The sequence below is a fragment of the Cheilinus undulatus genome, linkage group 17 (genome assembly GCF_018320785.1).
Source record: "Cheilinus undulatus linkage group 17, ASM1832078v1, whole genome shotgun sequence".
NCBI classification, from domain to species: Eukaryota; Metazoa; Chordata; class Actinopteri; order Labriformes; family Labridae; genus Cheilinus; species Cheilinus undulatus.
Window position 1 is genome coordinate 4,449,570 of NC_054881.1, and position 19,080 is coordinate 4,468,649.

At 42.2% G+C, this 19,080-nt stretch overlaps 3 protein-coding genes and 1 pseudogene across 8 annotated transcripts; all 4 read right to left on the reverse strand.

Annotated features, from left to right (window-relative positions):
* Positions 1 to 2,831: 2,831 nt before the first annotated feature.
* On the reverse strand, positions 2,832 to 5,580 carry LOC121525477 (peptidyl-prolyl cis-trans isomerase A-like). Of its 4 annotated transcripts, none has more exons than XM_041811504.1 (4): positions 5,177 to 5,580; positions 4,582 to 4,670; positions 3,276 to 3,448; positions 2,832 to 3,198 (listed from the first exon to the last, which is right to left on the reverse strand). In XM_041811504.1, exons 1-4 carry the CDS (start codon positions 5,283 to 5,285, stop codon positions 3,063 to 3,065), a joined length of 507 nt encoding a protein of 168 aa, XP_041667438.1. In that variant the 5' UTR covers positions 5,286 to 5,580; the 3' UTR covers positions 2,832 to 3,062. The 4 variants fall into 4 exon arrangements, with proteins under 4 accessions (XP_041667438.1, XP_041667439.1, XP_041667440.1 ...); XM_041811505.1 differs by having other exon boundaries at positions 5,221 to 5,319; XM_041811506.1 differs by having other exon boundaries at positions 5,184 to 5,202.
* On the reverse strand, positions 5,419 to 8,984 carry LOC121525482 (annotated as a pseudogene).
* A 3,272-nt stretch (positions 8,985 to 12,256) lies between these two features.
* Positions 12,257 to 15,052, reverse strand: LOC121525478 (peptidyl-prolyl cis-trans isomerase A-like). 3 transcript variants are annotated; one of them, XM_041811507.1, is made up of 4 exons: positions 14,613 to 15,052; positions 14,017 to 14,105; positions 12,701 to 12,873; positions 12,257 to 12,623 (listed from the first exon to the last, which is right to left on the reverse strand). In XM_041811507.1, the coding sequence occupies exons 1-4, from the start codon at positions 14,719 to 14,721 to the stop codon at positions 12,488 to 12,490; spliced, it is 507 nt and encodes a 168-aa protein (XP_041667441.1). In that variant the 5' UTR covers positions 14,722 to 15,052; the 3' UTR covers positions 12,257 to 12,487. The 3 variants fall into 3 exon arrangements, with proteins under 3 accessions (XP_041667441.1, XP_041667442.1, XP_041667443.1); XM_041811508.1 differs by having other exon boundaries at positions 14,657 to 14,795; XM_041811509.1 differs by having other exon boundaries at positions 14,620 to 14,756.
* Positions 14,855 to 18,430, reverse strand: LOC121525480 (peptidyl-prolyl cis-trans isomerase-like). The gene is made up of 5 exons (XM_041811511.1): positions 18,309 to 18,430; positions 18,161 to 18,191; positions 15,691 to 15,779; positions 15,402 to 15,574; positions 14,855 to 15,322 (listed from the first exon to the last, which is right to left on the reverse strand). Exons 1-5 carry the CDS (start codon positions 18,375 to 18,377, stop codon positions 15,190 to 15,192), a joined length of 495 nt encoding a protein of 164 aa, XP_041667445.1. The 5' UTR covers positions 18,378 to 18,430; the 3' UTR covers positions 14,855 to 15,189.
* Positions 18,431 to 19,080: the final 650 nt, after the last annotated feature.

Sequence of the window (19,080 nt, forward strand, 5' to 3'; positions counted from 1 at the left end):
CCTTGGCAGTGGACCAATATGATTAAGTGTCCTACCAGTGGACTGAACACAATAAAGTGCCCTGTTACGGCTGTGGCCGTATTTTGTTGAGTTTTTGTATCGCTGTGTTTTGTAGTTTGTTCTGTTTTTTGGTGTAGGAGTGAGTGCTCTGTTTCTGTGTGGATCTTTGTCTTGTTTCGTGTGAGAGTGAGTCTTCTGTTCGCCCCATGGTTTCGTGAGTGTGTGGTCTGTCGTGTGAGTGGATCTTTGTTGTCTACAGGTGGTGATGCGTAATTGGTCGCTAGGGTGGCGGTAAAGAGACGCGGCGCCGATTGGCTCTCCACTCTTTAAAATACGGCGGCCTGCCGGTGACGAGGAGCCTGACTGACAGCAGCATCCCCTTGTTTGCTCCCAGCCTCCAAAACCTTAGAGTTAACCGTGTTTTTTTTGCATTTCAGAATAGTTTAGCAGTAGCTTTGATTGTGTTTTGTATTCTTAGTTAGTTCCTTCTGGTTCTGTGTTATTTTTTTTTGGATACATTTTACTTCTGAGTGCTAGATCGCCTCCTTAGTTTGAATCCAGTCTTTTGTTTGAATTTATAGCCTATTGAGTGGCCTGTTTAATTTAAAATATTGTAAATAAACATTGTAAAACTTCTTTAGATTCTGACTGTTAGTTTGGGGACTGGGAAGAAACATTTACTTTTTCTACTTATATTATGTTAGGTACCTTCCCCCTAGACGGGTGCGTAACAGCCCTCTTTGGGTTCCCTACCTGTGATCCAAAAATGAAGAAAGTGCCCTCTAGAGTGCATTTCCAGTAGACCAAGCATTGTAAAGTGGTCTTTAGGGTGCACTTTTCTTTGAACAAGGGGTGATAAAGTGCCCTTTGAGGTGCCTTTACAGTGAACCAATGTAGTAGAGTGCCTTCTAGATTGTCTTTCCAGTCAACCAAATGTGTGCCCTCTATAGTGACCTTTCAGTGTACCCAACATAGTAGTCCCTTACTAGGTCCCTTCTAGTGGACAAAGTGTGATAAAGTGCCCTTCATGGTTCTCTGCCAGTTGATCAACATGGTAAAAGTCCTTCTAGTAGAGAAGATATGATACAGTGCCAGCTAGCATGCCCTTCCAGTGAGCCAAGTGTGATAAAGTGCCCTCTTAAGTTCCTTTCCAGTGAGTTAGGTGTGATAAAGTTCCCTCTAGGGTGCTCTACCAGGGGACCAAACATGGTAAGGGTCCCCTCTAGGTTGCCCTTTAAACAATTTCTGCACTTCTGCATCTTTTTTGTTTTTTTTTATGTTTTTGCTTTTTTATTTTAGTCTTTTTAAAGCTGATGAACTGGCCAGATTCAAGGTGGGTCCATCTGGCAAAGCTGACAGTGCTACATAGTTTACTCCTCTGTGGTGGTGCGTGGGTATTACATCACAAAATCTCAGTGGGTGATTGGCCTTCAATGAATCTGACATAAAGTTCATCCAATCATCCTCTCAGATTTTTTCTGCCCTTCCCAAACTTCTTCTTTAGGGTGTTTCCCAGATGGAGGTGAAATACATCCCATGCCCTGGATATGTTAAACAGCCGTTCTGGTGCATCAGGTTTCAGCCAATCAGCAGAGGTGCATCACTTTAATCTGCAGTATTAAGAAGGCAGTGAGATTGCATAACACAATGGCGGGCTCACACTGCCACTTCTGTTTAAATAAACAGTACAATATGCCAAGTCTGCCAGGATTAAATCCACACATGTCCTGTCGATGGGTGGGGCAGACAAGTGTCTTTGTATTTCATGCCTGTCTCCCATTGAAAAACCCTAGGTATGGTCCTTCTGGAGCTGTGTCTCAATTCAGAGGTAGCGTCCTAAGGAGAACCCAGATGAAACGAGATGATCTGCTCTCTCGAGGAATTCTTGTCTGCATCACCAGTTGTTCCTAACTGGTTATAGATGGGGGTTAATTGAAGGCACAAGGCCTCTTTCATAAGACCCTTTTACACATGCAACCTCAAATTTCCTGCTAACTTATCCCAGAAGATTTCCACTCACTTGCTCACACTTGTCCCTCGTGGCAGGAAGTTTTCCCTGCAGTTTGCCTGCCAGTCAAGGGAAAGTTTTGTGTTTGTTAAATCCTTGTGGAGACTGTAGATGTGCATGAGGGGCTTTAACCTGCAGAGTGAGGAAGCTGAAATGTTGGGAACGCACGTCTCCTGGGCCAAAATTAAATCTGTGAAAGGTGGGAGCAATGGTAATGGTAATCCATTGATCTGTAGACTGCGAGGCCAAAATAAACTGCAGACTTGCACTCATGTATAAAGCGATGGGTTCACTGGACAAGGTCGTGTGGCGTTCCTGGTATCTGAGCATGTGGATTTGTTTAGCATTTATCTGCATGAGTATATATTGGTCTCGGCCTGGGGCCCCTATATCATAAAAACCACCCTTGAAAATTTGCATTCTTGGGGGAAATTCCTTGTATTATGTGATAAGTAAGAAAAAGCATGCAAAATGTGATAAATTGGCACAAAGACTCAGTGAATCTCAGTAAAGCAAAGATAAAAAAAATATATAAAGTGAGGTATCATACACAACTTAACAACTTTAAAGCACCTGTACAAGTTTAAATAGTGGATTCATTCAGATAAATTCATTTTCTCTCAGGTTTTACATACAATTCCCCTTAACTGTGACATCTTTGTCGACTCCTTGTGGCTAGATGTTTGAACTGCAACAACATGAAAATTAATGCACACACTCGGAGTTCTTTGTGAAGATTTAGTGGATCTATTTTGCATTAATAAGCATAATAATGATGCAGATAGTTTTGTTTTTTATAATGAATGAAAGGACAGACATGAGGTGAGCTTTCATGTTGTTTTATTTACACCATCACCAACATTTTGTTTGGATTTTGTTAACAAACAGGTCCATTAAAGAACAGACTGAGAGGTACAAAATATTACAGGATAAATATTAACACACATAAACATTTGAAGGAGTCAGGTCCGTCTGGTGTTTCTCTACTGACATGGACGGGGACGTGGAGGGTCGATCTGACAGATGCAGGCTGCACTGAAGGAGCCGTGTTGTTTTATTTTAGCTCCCCACAGTCGGCGATGACCACCTTGGCTTTAGTGGTGCCGCTCTTTGTCCCTTGTTTATCCATCGCCTTGACGACATCAATGCCCTCCACCACGCTGCCAAACACCACGTGTTTCCCGTTCAGCCTGCAGAGGAAAAAAGGAGCTGATTAGTATGAGAGAGACGCCTGAAACAGCCGCATGTGGGTCAGTGTGGAGCTCACCAGTCTGTGTTCGCCGTGCAGATGAAGAACTGCGAGCCGTTGGTGTTCGGCCCGGCGTTGGCCATGGACAGCGTGCCCAGGCCTGTGTGCTTCAGCTGGAAGTTCTCATCCGGAAACATCTCCCCATAGATGGACTTTCCTCCAGTTCCATTGTGGTTAGTGAAATCCCCGCCCTTGAGAACAAATGATTTAAAGATGGAGAGGATTATTTTATCCAGATTACAATTAGTGTTGATGCATTTCAACTATGGGGCCATGCATGTGTGCATGTGTCTGTTGTATTTTGTGTCTGTAACTCTGTTAATTATGCTGCTGCTTTTCCTCCAGGAACTGCCAGGACACTCTTGTAAATGAGATTATTGGTCTCAAAGAGGTTTTCCTGGTTAAATAAAATAAAATAAATAAAAATAAAATAATGTTATTTAACTTTTGACCTATTGCTAAGCTCTGCCCTCAAACACCTTGAGCCAGTCGCATTTGTTGCAGCCACACAATGTGCTTGGACTTGTAGAACTCCACAGAAAAGCAATAATAATATCATTTTCCTTCAGTTTTAGTTTAGAAAATGGTAAAGAGGTGTGAATGAGGTAAAGGCAACACTATTATGAGGTATCCTGAGAGGCTAGTGAAGCATGGTGGTGGCAGCATCATGCCGTGCTTTCTCAGCAGCAGGGGACTGGGAGAGTTGAGGGAAAGCTAAAAAGCAAGGTATAGAGATATCCTCAATGAAAACCTTTTCTGCAGCGCTCAGGACCTCCGACTGGGCCGAAAGTTCACCTTTCAACATGACAATGACCCTGAGACTACAGCCAAGACTACATAGGAGTGGTTCAGAGACAACTCTGACTGACCTAGAGTGGCCCACCTGAAGCCCTGACTTAAACAACATCTCTGGAGAGACCTGAAAATGGCTGTCCGCCACCTATCCCCATCCCACCTGACTGAGCTTGAGAGGAACTGCAAAGAAGAATGGCAGAAAATCCCCCAGCCTAGGTGTGCAAAGCTTGTTGTGTCGTATTTAAAAAGACTGGGCGCTGTAATTGCTGCCAAAGGTGCTTCAACTAAGTACTGTTGCTATTCACCATCAGACATCAGATTTACTGTAGCAAGAGATTGTAGTTAACACCCACCCAACTGGAAACCATTACTGTAACTGGCTGATTGTCTGTGAGCTAAAGAAGCGGGGCTTAGTGTTACATTAAAAGCCAGCTCTTTGGACCAGCCCCCTCACAAACACGTCACTAACTGAACCAATAAACATCCTGGTATCATGACGGCCCTAAAAGACAGCACACCTTTACTGTACCTGGCACATGAATTTAGGGATGATCCGATGAAAAGAGGAGCCTTTGTAGCCAAATCCTTTCTCTCCGGTGCACAGAGCACGGAAGTTTTCTGTAAAAGAAGACGATGCCTGTTTATTAAATGCTCTATAACAATTATTCAAAAAGGACAGGTTTATATCACAGCTTCCTAACCAGACAGCAGTGATTATCCTTAATGTTAAAATGCACATCTCAATCTGCAAGTATACTGATGTTTGAATTTTTAGTCTCTTCATGGTCATTTGGGTCTTCTGTGTTCGTGTTGCATCTCTTGCCCTTGAGTGTAAAATGTTAATTACCTCTCCAGGGTCATTATTTGGACATTTTTTCCTTCTTTGTGGACATTTTGAAGCTCAGATAAAGCCACATATTAAAAACAGCTGATAAGCTTCAGTAATTAATCCTGTCCAAATGTTGACCCTGTTAGGACCTCAGGTCAGACCTGATTCCTGAATCCGGCCCCTGCTGTGATTGACTTTGACACCCTGAGCTAGACTATCTATGTCCCACTAAGGGCACTTTTAACAGCTTTTCTGCCACATTACTTAAAACATGAATTTGATTAATTTGGTTTACTAAATACACTGGACGGTTGGGCCACACGGTTGGGAAGCATGGACCTCGGCTTTATGGGGGTGGGCTTGGGTGAGCGAATCCACAACATCAGAGAATAATTGTAGTCCATCACAAGTAAACAGCACTGAAGAAGCAAACAAGTCCATCATGGCAGACACCGTGTCAAAGCACGTCCTGTTCAACAATAAAAGAATGAAAATATTTGAGGTAGTGTAAGAAATCAAGTACAAACAACAGTCACATAGGAGTAGTCATTTTTAATTTACGGAGACAATCCAGTGCAAAAATGCTACTAATTATAGCAAATGTTTTTTAAAGTAAACGTCTTTGCTAACTTGACAAATGAATCAAAAGAAACCCTGAATTTCTGCACAAAGTTTATCAAACTTGGTTAAATTTTATGTTTCAAGGATCAACAGGATCCATAATTTTGTTCTGATTTTTTAACAAATGAGGTCTTAGAACAGATAAAAAAAATATATTACAGATTTAACACGGTAGATGTATTTTTGCAGAGTGCAAAAGTGTTTTCCAATGACACCACTGATTTTTATGATTAAGGAGAGAGGCAGCTCTGTTACAGCTGACCACAGTCAGCTATGACTACTTTGCAGCTGGTCTTGCCACTTTCTGCACCTACAGCCTCCATGGCTTTGACAACATCCAGGCCCTCTACAACACTCCCAAACACCACGTGTTTCCCGTCCAACCTGAGGAGGAAAGTTAAATCCTTAATCATGCAGAAATGAAACCTGAGGAATCAGTAGACTGGTTTATATTCAGACATACCAGGATGTTTTAGCTGTGCAGATGAAGAACTGGGACCCGTTGGTGTTCTGTCCTGCGTTAGCCATGGACAGTATGCCTGGACCTGTGTGCTTCAGAGTGAAGTTCTCATCAGCAAACATCTCCCCATAGATGGATTTGCCCCCGGTTCCATTGCCTTTGGTAAAGTCTCCACCCTGGAAGACAAAATCTGGATTTTCAAGCATCTGTTGCAGTGGTAATGAAATGTGAAGCTGTGGTGAAGGCTGAACTTGTCAAAACAAAACAAACAAATTCCTTTCTCTCACCATACCTGGCACATGAAACCTGGGATGATTCTGTGGAAAGAGGAGCCTTTGTAGCCAAAGCCTTTCTCCCAGTGCAGAGAGCACGGAAATTTTCTGTAAAAGAAAGACAGACCCAAAACTTCAGGAAGTACACTTCACTGACCAAAACACTAAAAACTATAGATTCATATCTCTGCATCAGGTAGTAGTCATTGCTTCAGCCAGGATTGAAAAACCCTTTATACATCCTGATCAAGGCTGTTACACCTCTGTTACACATTATCGTAAACCTAAACGTCACAGAGAACCCCAAATCTAAAAAAAAGTTCACACTGCTTTGGACACTGCTTAAAGGGTAATGAAAAACAGACAACAGTGATTTGCAAATCCTTTTCAACACAGATTCAACTGAATACAGCACAGAGACAAGATCTGTAATGGTCAAACTGATGAACTTTGTTTTTTGAAATACAAGCACATTTGATGCCTGGACTGCATGCAGGCCAGTCTAGGCCCTGCCTTCTTTCACTGTGAAGCCATGCTGTTGTAACTCACACAGAATGTTTTTTTGGCATTGTCTCACTGAAATCAGTGTCATTGTCTGAAAGGAAATATATATATATCTCCAAAACCTGTATGTACCTCTCACTATTAATGCTGCCTTCACAGATGTGCATGTGACCCATGCCATGGGCACTAATACACCATCATAGATGCTGGCAGCCTTGAATTTATTCAACGACCACAGCACACTTTCTCTTCTTAGGTCAGTCCATCTCAGGTGAGCTTGGGGCCAAGAGAAGTGGGCGGGGCTTCTGGGTACTGTTTATGTATGTGTTAGTCTTTATCTAGTAGAGTCTTAAATGAAGCCTAGTGTTAGTTCATGCAGGACACAGTAGTCACACAGTCAGCTGATCCCAATTATCGCCTCCCAGCTCCCACAGCCAATCACAGCTCTTTCTCTCAACACATCAGCGTCTTTGAATATTACGCTCTTCTCACTAATCCCTGCTTGCACTAATGCTGATGCAGCACGCTGCTGCTGCAGGCAAAGCTCAACCACCTCCATCCCAGCCTCTTCCTTTATAGTAAAACGCTTGTTGCATCCTCATATTCAGACTCATGCTACCATGGGTTAATTGCTTTGAACTGATTTTATTATATACAGTGTGCAGCACCACCTGAGGAGGTCAAAGGTCACATGCATTCAGTTTCAGTTTTTAACCTTTTCTCAAGATTCTCCGAACCTTTTGATGATAGTATGGACTGTAAATCTCTAAATGTCTTGCAGTTTAGGAACATTTATGTTGAATGATTTTTCAATGCAGTCTCTCACAGAGTGGAGAACCTCACACCATCATTGATCGTGAATGACTGATCCTTTCAGGAGTGCCCCTTTTAGACCCATCATGGTACTATCACCTGTGACCAATTAACCTACTTACCTGTGGAATGTTCCAGATATTTGGAGGCATTCCACCACTTTCCCAGTATTTTCTTGCCCACGTCTTAACTTTTTTGGAACATGTTGCAGGCATGCAAATTCAGAATTGTTTAGTACATAAAAAAAAAAAATCAGTTTGACAATTAAATATCTTGGTCTGTATTCAGTTAAATACAAAAAAAATAGCAGATCACTATATTCCATGACTATTCACATTTACGCATTGTCCCAACTTTTTTGGAATTTGCGTTTGTACATATTTGGGAAGCTGGTGCTTTTTCTTTTATTTTTATCTTGTTTTATGCAGTAACACTTTGTAAATCCCAAGCAGCAACCTGCAGACTTTAAAGCCAAAGCTGGAGTTTAAAAAGCTGCACTTTCTGAAGCCTCCATGTTCATTCTTCCTACTTCAGCTCCTCCTCTTTCCCTTCCTCTAGATTAGCAGGAAGTTAGTCGGCATCCCTTTTTCAAACCGCTATTTTTGGCTTCATAACGTAGCCTCAGAAACCAGTGGATTACTTCACCGTTCTTTGGTTGAATCACACTCTAGGATACGTCTATTAGGCCATTTAGGAGTTGTGTAAAAATGCAAAGAACAAGAGCTTCATTGTGACACTGCAGCAGGATCTCAGTGTGAAAGGGCTTTTTCATTTACCTCTGAACCTGCTGTAAAAGATTCAGAGTTGCTGTTTTAGTAAATTAAAACATTGAGTACTTTTACTGGCCTATTTTTGTTGTTTTGGCACATATGTTTGAGATTTTTAAAGGTTTTTCTGAAGAATTTGCATCACTTTGTAGGCTTTTAAAGATATAATGTGGTGTAAATGTAGTTCTTCATTTGTATTTACCGCTGCTGGTATCTCTTATCAGTACTTTGCACACTAAAATCCCTGGAATTCAATGATGCATCAGCCAAACATGAACCTGCAGCATTTTGGGTGTGTGGAAAAAGCCCAGGCAGGAGCTGTTTGGTTCAAGCTGCAAGCAGGGAACTGTAATGAAGCTTCCTGGTTTTTATTAGATATGACCTACCTACAGTCTTTGGGACCATGTCAGCTCGCAGCTGCAAAACACAAACATTGACTTTTTACTTAATCATGCACACTGGTGTCAGAATATTCTAGTAGCTCATTTCAAACATTGAAAAAAATTGTATTAAATAATTCAAGGTTTATCCTACCTCCATTTCAATCCTGCCAGCCGGCTGGCCACCAATAGTGATATCGAAGTAAACTCTGGGCCTAGCCATGTCTGTAAAGTTGTTATGAGACAGGTAAGAAGAAGAAGACGGAGACGCCCTTAAATGAGTCTCAGACAGTGTGTCCGATGCTCTATCTTTTTATGTCTGTGCTGTGCAGACTCATTGGTGGAGTAGAGACTACCAACAACCACTCACAGGTCAAGTTCATCTAAACGACTCAAGGACAGACCAATGGGAAGAAAAAAAGGCGGGTTTTATGTGAAGAGGATCAGTCCATGTTAGGCGGAGTGCTAACATGGGCGCAGACCAGCATCGTGAAAGAAAGCACTTGTGTGCAGACGTGTTAGAATGAACTTCCTCAAAATACTGGGTGAGGTTTAATACTCTCTCTGTGGCATATGAAGACAGTCTGAGGGAGAATATCTTCAGTCCTTTGTTTTATGGTCTCTTAAGGAGATTTCAGCAATTTATGAATCAAACAGGCACACTGGTTGCTCCCCTGGTTCCTTATGTTTGAAAAAATGCAGCTGAAGTGCCCGCTTGTATGCACTTTATCATGCACTATGGTGCACTGCATGGTAAACTGGCCATCCAATGGACCAAACATGAAAAAATGCTCTTCTAGAACACCAAATGTGAAAAAGAGCCGTCTTGGATGGTCATGCAGTATGGTGCACTGCATGATAAAGTGCCCGTCCAGTGGTCCAAACATGATTTAAGTGTCTTTCTAGAACACCAAATGTGACAAGGTGCCCTCTAAAGGGAACTTCCTGTGGACCAAACACGATAAAGTGGCCTTCTATGACACCAAATGCGATAAAGTTCCTTCAACAGAGCCATTTCAGTGGACAAAACATGACAAAGGGCCTTCTAGAACCCCAAATGCGATAAAGTGCCCTCTAGAGTAAACTTTCTGTGGGCCAAGCAAGTGCCATCTAAGTACCCTCCAAGTGGACCAAAGCTTATTAAGTGCCATCTAGAGTGCCCTCCCTCTGGGCAAAATATGAAAATGCCCACTGGAGTGCCCTCCCACTGGACCAAATTTGATAAAGTGAACTCAAGAGTACCCACCACTGGACCAAATTTGATAAAGTGAACTCTAGAGTACCCACCAGTGGACCAAATTTGATAAAGTGCTATCTAAAGTACGCTCCCATGGGACCAAATATGATACAGTGCCTTCTAGAGTTCCTTTCCATTGGACCAAATATGATAAAGTGCCCTCTGGAGTGCCTTGGCAGTGGACCAACATGATTAAGTGTCCTACCAGTGGACTGAACACAATAAAGTGCCCTCTTTGGGTTCCCTACCTGTGAACCAAAAATGAAGAAAGTGCCCTCTAGAGTGTATTTCCAGTAGACCAAGCATTGTAAAGTGGTCTTTAGGGTGCACTTTTCTGTGAGCAAGGGGTGATAAAGTGCCCTTTGAGGTGCCTTTACAGTGAACCAATGTAGTAGAGTGCCTTCTAGATTGTCTTTCCAGTCAACCAAATGTGTGCCCTCTATAGTGACCTTTCAGTGTACCCAACATAGTAGTCCCTTACTAGGTCCCTTCTAATGGACAAAGTGTGATAAAGTGCCCTTCATGGTTCTCTGCCAGTTGATCAACATGGTAAAAGTCCTTCTAGTGGAGAAGATATGATACAGTGCCAGCTAGCATGCCCTTCCAGTGAGCCAAGTGTGATAAAGTGCCCTCTTAAGTTCCTTTCCAGTGAGTTAGGTGTGATAAAGTTCCCTCTAGGGTGCTCTACCAGGGGACCAAACATGGTAAGGGTCCCCTCTAGGTTGCCCTTTAAACAATTTCTGCACTTCTGCATCTTTTTTGTTTTTTTTTATGTTTTTGCTTTTTTATTTTAGTCTTTTTAAAGCTGATGAACTGGCCAGATTCAAGGTGGGTCCATCTGGCAAAGCTGACAGTGCTACATAGTTTACTCCTCTGTGGTGGTGCGTATTACATCACAAAATCTCAGTGGGTGATTGGCCTTCAATGAATCTGACAGAAAGTTCATCCAATCATCCTCTGAGATTTTTTCTGCCCTTCCCAAACTTCGTCTTTAGGGTGTTTCCCAGATGGAGGTGAAATACATCCCATGCCCTGGATATGTTAAACAGCCGTTCTGGTGCATCAGGTTTCAGCCAATCAGCAGAGGTGCATCACTTTAATCTGCAGTATTAAGAAGGCAGTGAGATTGCATAACACAATGGCGGGCTCACACACCGCCACTTCTGTTTAAATAAACAGTACAATATGCCAAGTCTGCCAGGATTAAATCCACACATGTTCTGTTGATGGGTGGGGCAGACAAGTGTCTTTGTATTTCATGCCTGTCTCCCATTGAAAAACCCTAGGTATGGTCCTTCTGGAGCTGTGTCTCAATTCAGAGGTAGCATCCTAAGGAGAACCCAGGTGAAACAAGATGATCTGCTCTCTCGATGAATTCTTGTCTGCATCACCAGTTGTTCCTAACTGGTTATAGATGGGGGTTAATTGAAGGCACAAGGCCTCTTTCATAAGACCCTTTTACACATGCAACCTCAAATTTCCTGCTAACTTATCCCAGAAGATTTCCACTCACTTGCTCACACTTGTCCCTCACAGCAGGAAGTTTTCCCTGCAGTTTGCCTGCCAGTCAAGGGAAAGTTTTGTGTTTGTTAAATCCTTGTGGAGACTGTAGATGTGCATGAGGGGCTTTAACCTGCAGAGTGAGGAAGCTGAAATGTTGGGAACGCACGTCTCCTGGGCCAAAATTAAATCTGTGAAAGTTGGGAGCAATGGTAATGGTAATCCATTGATCTGTAGACTGCGAGGCCAAAATAAACTGCAGACTTGCACTCATGTATAAAGCGATGGGTTCACTGGACAAGGTCGTGGCGTCCTGGTATCTGAGCATGTGGATTTGTTTAGCATTTATCTGCATGAGTATATATTGGTCTCGGCCTGGGGCCCCTATATCATAAAAACCACCCTTGAAAATTTGCATTCTTGGGGGAAATTCCTTGTATTATGTGATAAGTAAGAAAAAGCATGCAAAATGTGATAAATTGGCACAAAGACTCAGTGAATCTCAGTAAAGCAAAGATAAAAAAAATATATAAAGTGAGGTATCATACACAACTTAACAACTTTAAAGCACCTGTACAAGTTTAAATAGTGGATTCATTCAGATAAATTCATTTTCTCTCGGGTTTTACATACAATTCCCCTTAACTGCGACATCTTTGTCGACCCCTTGTGGCTAGATGTTTGAACTGCAACAACATGAAAATTAATGCATACACTCGGAGTTCTTTGTGAAGATTTAGTGGATCTATTTTGCATTAATAAGCATAATAATGATGCAGATAGTTTTGTTTTTTATAATGAATGAAAGGACAGACATGAGGTGAGCTTTCATGTTGTTTTATTTACACCATCACCAACATTTTGTTTGGATTTTGTTAACAAACAGGTCCATTAAAGAACAGACTGAGAGGTACAAAATATTACAGGATAAATATTAACACACATAAACATTTGAAGGAGTCAGGTCCGTCTGGTGTTTCTCTACTGACATGGACGGGGACGTGGAGGGTCGATCTGACAGATGCAGGCTGCACTGAAGGAGCCGTGGCGTTTTATTTTAGCTCCCCACAGTCGGCGATGACCACCTTGGCTTTAGTGGTGCCGCTCTTTGTCCCTTGTTTATCCATCGCCTTGACGACATCAATGCCCTCCACCACGCTGCCAAACACCACGTGTTTCCCGTTCAGCCTGCAGAGGAAAAAAGGAGCTGATTACTATGAGAGAGACGCCTGAAACAGCCGCATGTGGGTCAGTGTGGAGCTCACCAGTCTGTGTTCGCCGTGCAGATGAAGAACTGTGAGCCGTTGGTGTTCGGCCCGGCGTTGGCCATGGACAGCGTGCCCAGGCCTGTGTGCTTCAGCTGGAAGTTCTCATCCGGAAACTTCTCCCCATAGATGGACTTTCCTCCAGTTCCATTGTGGTTAGTGAAATCCCCGCCCTTGAGAACAAATGATTTAAAGATGGAGAGGATTATTTTATCCAGATTACAATTAGTGTTGATGCATTTCAACTATGGGGCCATGCATGTGTGCATGTGTCTGTTGTATTTTGTGTCTGTAACTCTGTTAATTATGCTGCTGCTTTTCCTCCAGGAACTGCCAGGACACTCTTGTAAATGAGATTATTGGTCTCAAAGAGGTTTTCCTGGTTAAATAAAATAAAATAAATAAAAATAAAATAATGTTATTTAACTTTTGACCTATTGCTAAGCTCTGCCCTCAAACACCTTGAGCCAGTCGCATTTGTTGCAGCCACACAATGTGCTTGGACTTGTAGAACTCCACAGAAAAGCAATAATAATATCATTTTCCTTCAGTTTTAGTTTAGAAAAATGGTAAAGAGGTGTGAATGAGGTAAAGGCAACACTATTATGAGGTATCCTGAGAGGCTAGTGAAGCATGGTGGTGGCAGCATCATGCCGTGGGGGCGTTTCTCAGCAGCAGGGGACTGGGAGAGTTGAGGGAAAGCTAAGTAAAAAGCAAGGTATAGAGATATCCTCAATGAAAACCTTTTCTGCAGCGCTCAGGACCTCCGACTGGGCCGAAAGTTCACCTTTCAACATGACAATGACCCTGAGACTACAGCCAAGACTACATAGGAGTGGCTCAGAGACAACTCTGACTGACCTAGAGTGGCCCACCTGAAGCCCTGACTTAAACAACATCTCTGGAGAGACCTGAAAATGGCTGTCCGCCACCTATCCCCATCCCACCTGACTGAGCTTGAGAGGAACTGCAAAGAAGAATGGCAGAAAATCCCCCAGCCTAGGTGTGCAAAGCTTGTTGTGTCGTATTTAAAAAGACTGGGCGCTGTAATTGCTGCCAAAGGTGCTTCAACTAAGTACTGTTGCTATTCACCATCAGACATCAGATTTACTGTAGCAAGAGATTGTAGTTAACACCCACCCAACTGGAAACCATTACTGTAACTGGCTGATTGTCTGTGAGCTAAAGAAGCGGGGCTTAGTGTTACATTAAAAGCCAGCTCTTTGGACCAGCGCCCTCACAAACACGTCACTAACTGAACCAATAAACATCCTGGTATCATGACGGCCCTAAAAGACAGCACACCTTTACTGTACCTGGCACATGAATTTAGGGATGATCCGATGAAAAGAGGAGCCTTTGTAGCCAAATCCTTTCTCTCCGGTGCACAGAGCACGGAAGTTTTCTGTAAAAGAAGACGATGCCTGTTTATTAAATGCTCTATAACAATTATTCAAAAAGGACAGGTTTATATCACAGCTTCCTAACCAGACAGCAGTGATTATCCTTAATGTTTAAATGCACATCTCAATCTGCAAGTATACTGATTTTTGCATTTTTAGTCTCTTCATGGTCATTTGGGTCTTCTGTGTTCGTGTTGCATCTCTTGCCCTTGAGTGTAAAATGTTAATTACCTCTCCAGGGTCATTATTTGTCCATTTTTGTCCCTCTTTGTGGACATTTTGCAGCTCAGATAAAGCCACATATTAAAAACAGCTGATAAACTTCAGTAATTAATCCTGTCCAAATGTTGACCCTGTTAGGACCTCAGGTCAGACTTGAATCCCGAATCTGGCCCCTGCTGTGATTGACTTTGACACCCTGAGCTAGACTATCTATGTCCCACTAAGGGCACTTTTAACAGCTTTTCTGCCACATTACTTAAAACATGAATTTGATTAATTTGGTTTACTAAATACACTGGACGGTTGGGCCACAATGTTGGGAAGCATGGACCTCGGCTTTATGGGGGTGGGCTTGGGTGAGCGAATCCACAACATCAGAGAATAATTGTAGTCCATCACAAGTAAGCAGCACTGAAGAAGCAAACAAGTCCATCATGGCAGACACCGTGTCAAAGCACGTCCTGTTCAACAATAAAAGAATTAAAATATTTGAGGTAGTGTAAGAAATCAAGTACAAACAACAGTCACATAGGAGTAGTCATTTTTAATTTACGGAGACAATCCAGTGCAAAAATGCTACTAATTATAGCAAATGTTTTTTAAAGTAAACGTCTTTGCTAACTTGACAAATGAATCAAAAGAAACCCTGAATTTCTGCACAAAGTTTATCAAACTTGGTTAAATTTTATGTTTCAAGGATCAACAGGATCAATAATTTTGTTCTGATTTTTTAACAAATGAGGTCTTAGAACAGATAAAAAAATATATATTACAGATTTAACACAGTAGATGTATTTTTGCAGAGTGCTAAGTGTTTTCCAATGACACCACTGATTTTTATGATTAAGGAGAGAGGCAGCTCTGTTACAGCTGACCACAGTCAGCTATGACTACTTTGCAGCTGGTCTTGCCACTTTCTGCGCCTACAGCCTCCATGGCTTTGACAACATCCATGCCCTCTACAACACTCCCAAACACCACGTGTCTCCCGTCCAACCTGAGGAGGAAAGTAAAAACCTTAATCATGCAGAAATGAAACCTGAGGAATCAGTAGACTGGTTTATATTCAGACATACCAGGATGTTTTAGCTGTGCAGAGGAAGAACTGGGACCCGTTGGTGTTCTGTCCTGCGTTAGCCATGGACAGTATGCCTGGACCTGTGTGCTTCAGAGTGAAGTTCTCATCAGCAAACATCTCCCCATAGATGGATTTGCCCCCGGTTCCATTGCCTTTGGTAAAGTCTCCACCCTGGAAGACAAAATCTGGATTTTCAAGCATCTGTTGCAGTGGTAATGAAATGTGAAGCTGTGGTGAAGGCTGAACTTGTCAAAACAAAACAAACAAATTCCTTTCTCTCACCATACCTGGCACATGAAACCTGGGATGATTCTGTGGAAAGAGGAGCCTTTGTAGCCAAAGCCTTTCTCCCCAGTGCAGAGAGCACGGAAATTTTCTGTAAAAGAAAGACAGACCCAAAACTTCAGGAAGTACACTTCACTGACCAAAACACTAAAAAACTATAGATTCATATCTCTGCATCAGGTAGTAGTCATTGCTTCAGCCAGGATTGGAAAAACCCCTTTTATACATCCTGATCAAGGCTGTTACACCTCTGTTACACATTATCGTAAACCTAAACGTCACAGAGAACCCCAAATCTAAAAAAAAGTTCACACTGCTTTGGACACTGCTTAAAGGGTAATGAAAAACAGACAACAGTGATTTGCAAATCCTTTTCAACACAGATTCAACTGAATACAGCACAGAGACAAGATCTGTAATGGTCAAACTGATGAACTTTGTTTTTTGAAATACAAGCACATTTGATGCCTGGACTGCATGCAGGCCAGTCTAGGCCCTGCCTTCTTTCACTGTGAAGCCATGCTGTTGTAACTCACACAGAATGTTTTTTGGCATTGTCTCACTGAAATCAGCAGGGACATCCCTGAAAAGACATTGTCTGAAAGGAAATATATATATATCTCCAAAACCTGCATGTACCTCTCACTATTAATGCTGCCTTCACAGATGTGCATGTGACCCATATCATGGGCACTAATACACCATCATAGATGCTGGCAGCCTTGAATTTATTCAAAGACCACAGCACACTTTCTCTTCTTAGGTCAGTCCATCTCAGGTGAGCTTGGGGCCAAGAGAAGTGGGCGGGGCTTCTGGGTACTGTTGATATATGTGTTAGTCTTTATCTAGTAGAGTCTTAAATGAAGCCTAGTGTTAGTTCATGCAGGACGCAGTAGTCACACAGTCAGCTGATCCCAATTATCGCCTCCCAGCTCCCACAGCCAATCACAGCTCTTTCTCTCAACACATCAGCGTCTTTGAATATTACGCTCTTCTCACTAATCCCTGCTTGCACTAATGCTGATGCAGCACGCTGCTGCTGCAGGCAAAGCTCAACCACCTCCATCCCAGCCTCTTCCTTTATAGTAAAACGCTTGTTGCCTCCTTATATTCAGACTCATGCTACCATGGGTTAATTGCTTTGAACTGATTTTATTATATACAGTGTGCAGCACCACCTGAGGAGGTCAAAGGTCACATGCATTCAGTTTCAGTTTTTAACCTTTTCTCAAGATTCTCCGAACCTTTTGATGATAGTATGGACTGTAAATCTCTAAATGTCTTGCAGTTTAGGAACATTTATGTTGATTGATTTTTCCATGCAGTCTCTCACAGAGTGGAGAACCTCACACCATCATTGATCGTGAATGACTGATCCTTTCAGGAGTGCCCCTTTTAGACCCATCATGGTACTATCACCTGTTACCAGTTAACCTACTTACCTGTGGAATGTTCCAGGTGTTTGGAGGCATTCCACCACTTTCCCAGTCTTTTCTTGCCCACGTCTTAACTTTTTTGGAACATGTTGCAGGCATGCAAATTCAGAATTTTTTAGTACATAAAAAAAAAATCAGTTTGACAATTAAATATCTTGTCTCTGTATTCAGTTAAATACAATAAAAATAGCAGATCACTATATTCCATGACTATTCACATTTACGCATTGTCCCAACTTTTTTGGAATTTGCGTTTGTACATATTTGGGAAGCTGGTGCTTTTTCTTTTATTTTTATCTTGTTTTATGCAGTAACACTTTGTAAATCCCAAGCAGCAACCTGCAGACTTTAAAGCCAAAGCTGGAGTTTAAAAAGCTGCACTTTCTGAAGCCTCCATGTTCATTCTTCCTACTTCAGCTCCTCCTCTTTCCCTTCCTCTAGATTAGCAGGAAGTTAGTCGGCATCCCTTTTTCAAACCACCATTTTTGGCTTCATAACGTAGCCTCAGAAACCAGTGGATTACTTCACCGTTCTTTGGTTGAATCACACTCTAGGATACGTCTATTAGGCCATTTAGGAGTTGTGTAAAAATGCAAAGAACAAGAGCTTCATTGTGACACTGCAGCAGGATCTCAGTGTGAAAGGGCTTTTTCATTTACCTCTGAACCTGCTGTAAAAGATTCAGAGTTGCTGTTTTAGTAAATTAAAACATTGAGTACTTTTACTGGCCTATTTTTGTTGTTTTGGCACATATGTGAGAGATTTTTAAAGGTTTTTCTGAAGAATTTGCATCACTTTGTAGGCTTTTAAAGATGTAATGTGGTGTAAATGTAGTTCTTCATTTGTATTTACCGCTGCTGGTATCTCTTATCAGTACTTTGCACACTAAAATCCCTGGAATTCAATGATGCATCAGCCAAACATGAACCTGCAGCATTTTGGGTGTGTGGAAAAAGCCCAGGCAGGAGCTGTTTGGTTCAAGCTGCAAGCAGGGAACTGTAATGAAGCTTCCTGGTTTTTATTAGAGTTGACCTACCTACAGTCTTTGGGACCATGTCAGCTCGCAGCTGCAAAACACAAACATTGACTTTTTACTTAATCATGCACACTGGTGTCAGAATATTCTAGTAGCTCATTTCAAACATTGAAAAAAATTGTATTAAATAATTCAAGGTTTATCCTACCTCCATTACAATCCTGCCAGCCGGCTGGCCACCAATAGTGATATCGAAGTAAACTCTGGGCTTAGCCATGTCTGTAAAGTTGTTATGAGACAGGTAAGAAGAAGAAGACGGAGACGCCCTTGAATGAGTCTCAGACAGTGTGTCCGATGCTCTATCTTTTTATGTCTGTGCTGTGCAGACTCATTGGTGGAGTAGAGACTACCAACAACCACTCACAGGTCAAGTTCATCTAAACGACTCAAGAACAGACCAATGGGAAGAAAAAAAGGCGGGTTTTATGTGAAGAGGATCAGTCCATGTTAGGCGGAGCGCTAACATGGGCGCAGACCAGCATCGTGAAAGAAAGCACTCGTGTGCAGACGTGTTAGAATGAACTTCCTCAAAATACTGGGTGAGGTTTAATACTCTCTCTGTGGCATATGAAGACAGTCTGAGGGAGAATATCTTCAGTCCTTTGTTTTATGGTCTCTTAAGGAGATTTCAGCAATTTATGAATCAAACAGGCACACTGGTTGCTCCCCTGGTTCCTTATGTTTGAAAAAATGCAGCTGAAGTGCCCGCTTGGATGCACTTTATCATGCACTATGGTGCACTGCATGGTAAACTGGCCATCCAATGGACCAAACATGAAAAAATGCTCTTCTAGAACACCAAATGTGAAAAAGAGCCGTCTTGGATGGTCATGCAGTATGGTGCACTGCATGATAAAGTGCCCGTCCAGTGGTCCAAACATGATGAAGTGTCTTTCTAGAACACCAAATGTGACAAGGTG

Coding starts and splice junctions, on each gene's coding strand:
- LOC121525477 (XM_041811503.1), bottom strand. CDS start 4,842: ATGACCATGAAGAGACTAAAAATTCAAACATCAGTATACTTGCAGATT. Junction 3,449..4,581: donor TCCCTAAATTCATGTGCCAG/GTACAGTAAAGG, acceptor TTTGTTCTCAAG/GGCGGGGATTTCACTAACCA. Junction 3,199..3,275: donor TGCACGGCGAACACAGACTG/GTGAGCTCCACA, acceptor TTTCCTCTGCAG/GCTGAACGGGAAACACGTGG.
- LOC121525478 (XM_041811507.1), bottom strand. CDS start 14,721: ATGGACTACAATTATTCTCTGATGTTGTGGATTCGCTCACCCAAGCCC. Junction 14,106..14,612: donor CCAACCGTCCAGTGTATTTA/GTAAACCAAATT, acceptor CTTCTTTTACAG/AAAACTTCCGTGCTCTGTGC. Junction 12,874..14,016: donor TCCCTAAATTCATGTGCCAG/GTACAGTAAAGG, acceptor TTTGTTCTCAAG/GGCGGGGATTTCACTAACCA.
- LOC121525480 (XM_041811511.1), bottom strand. CDS start 18,377: ATGGCTAAGCCCAGAGTTTACTTCGATATCACTATTGGTGGCCAGCCG. Junction 18,192..18,308: donor CTGGCAGGATTGTAATGGAG/GTAGGATAAACC, acceptor TGTGTTTTGCAG/CTGCGAGCTGACATGGTCCC. Junction 15,323..15,401: donor TGCACAGCTAAAACATCCTG/GTATGTCTGAAT, acceptor TTTCCTCCTCAG/GTTGGACGGGAGACACGTGG.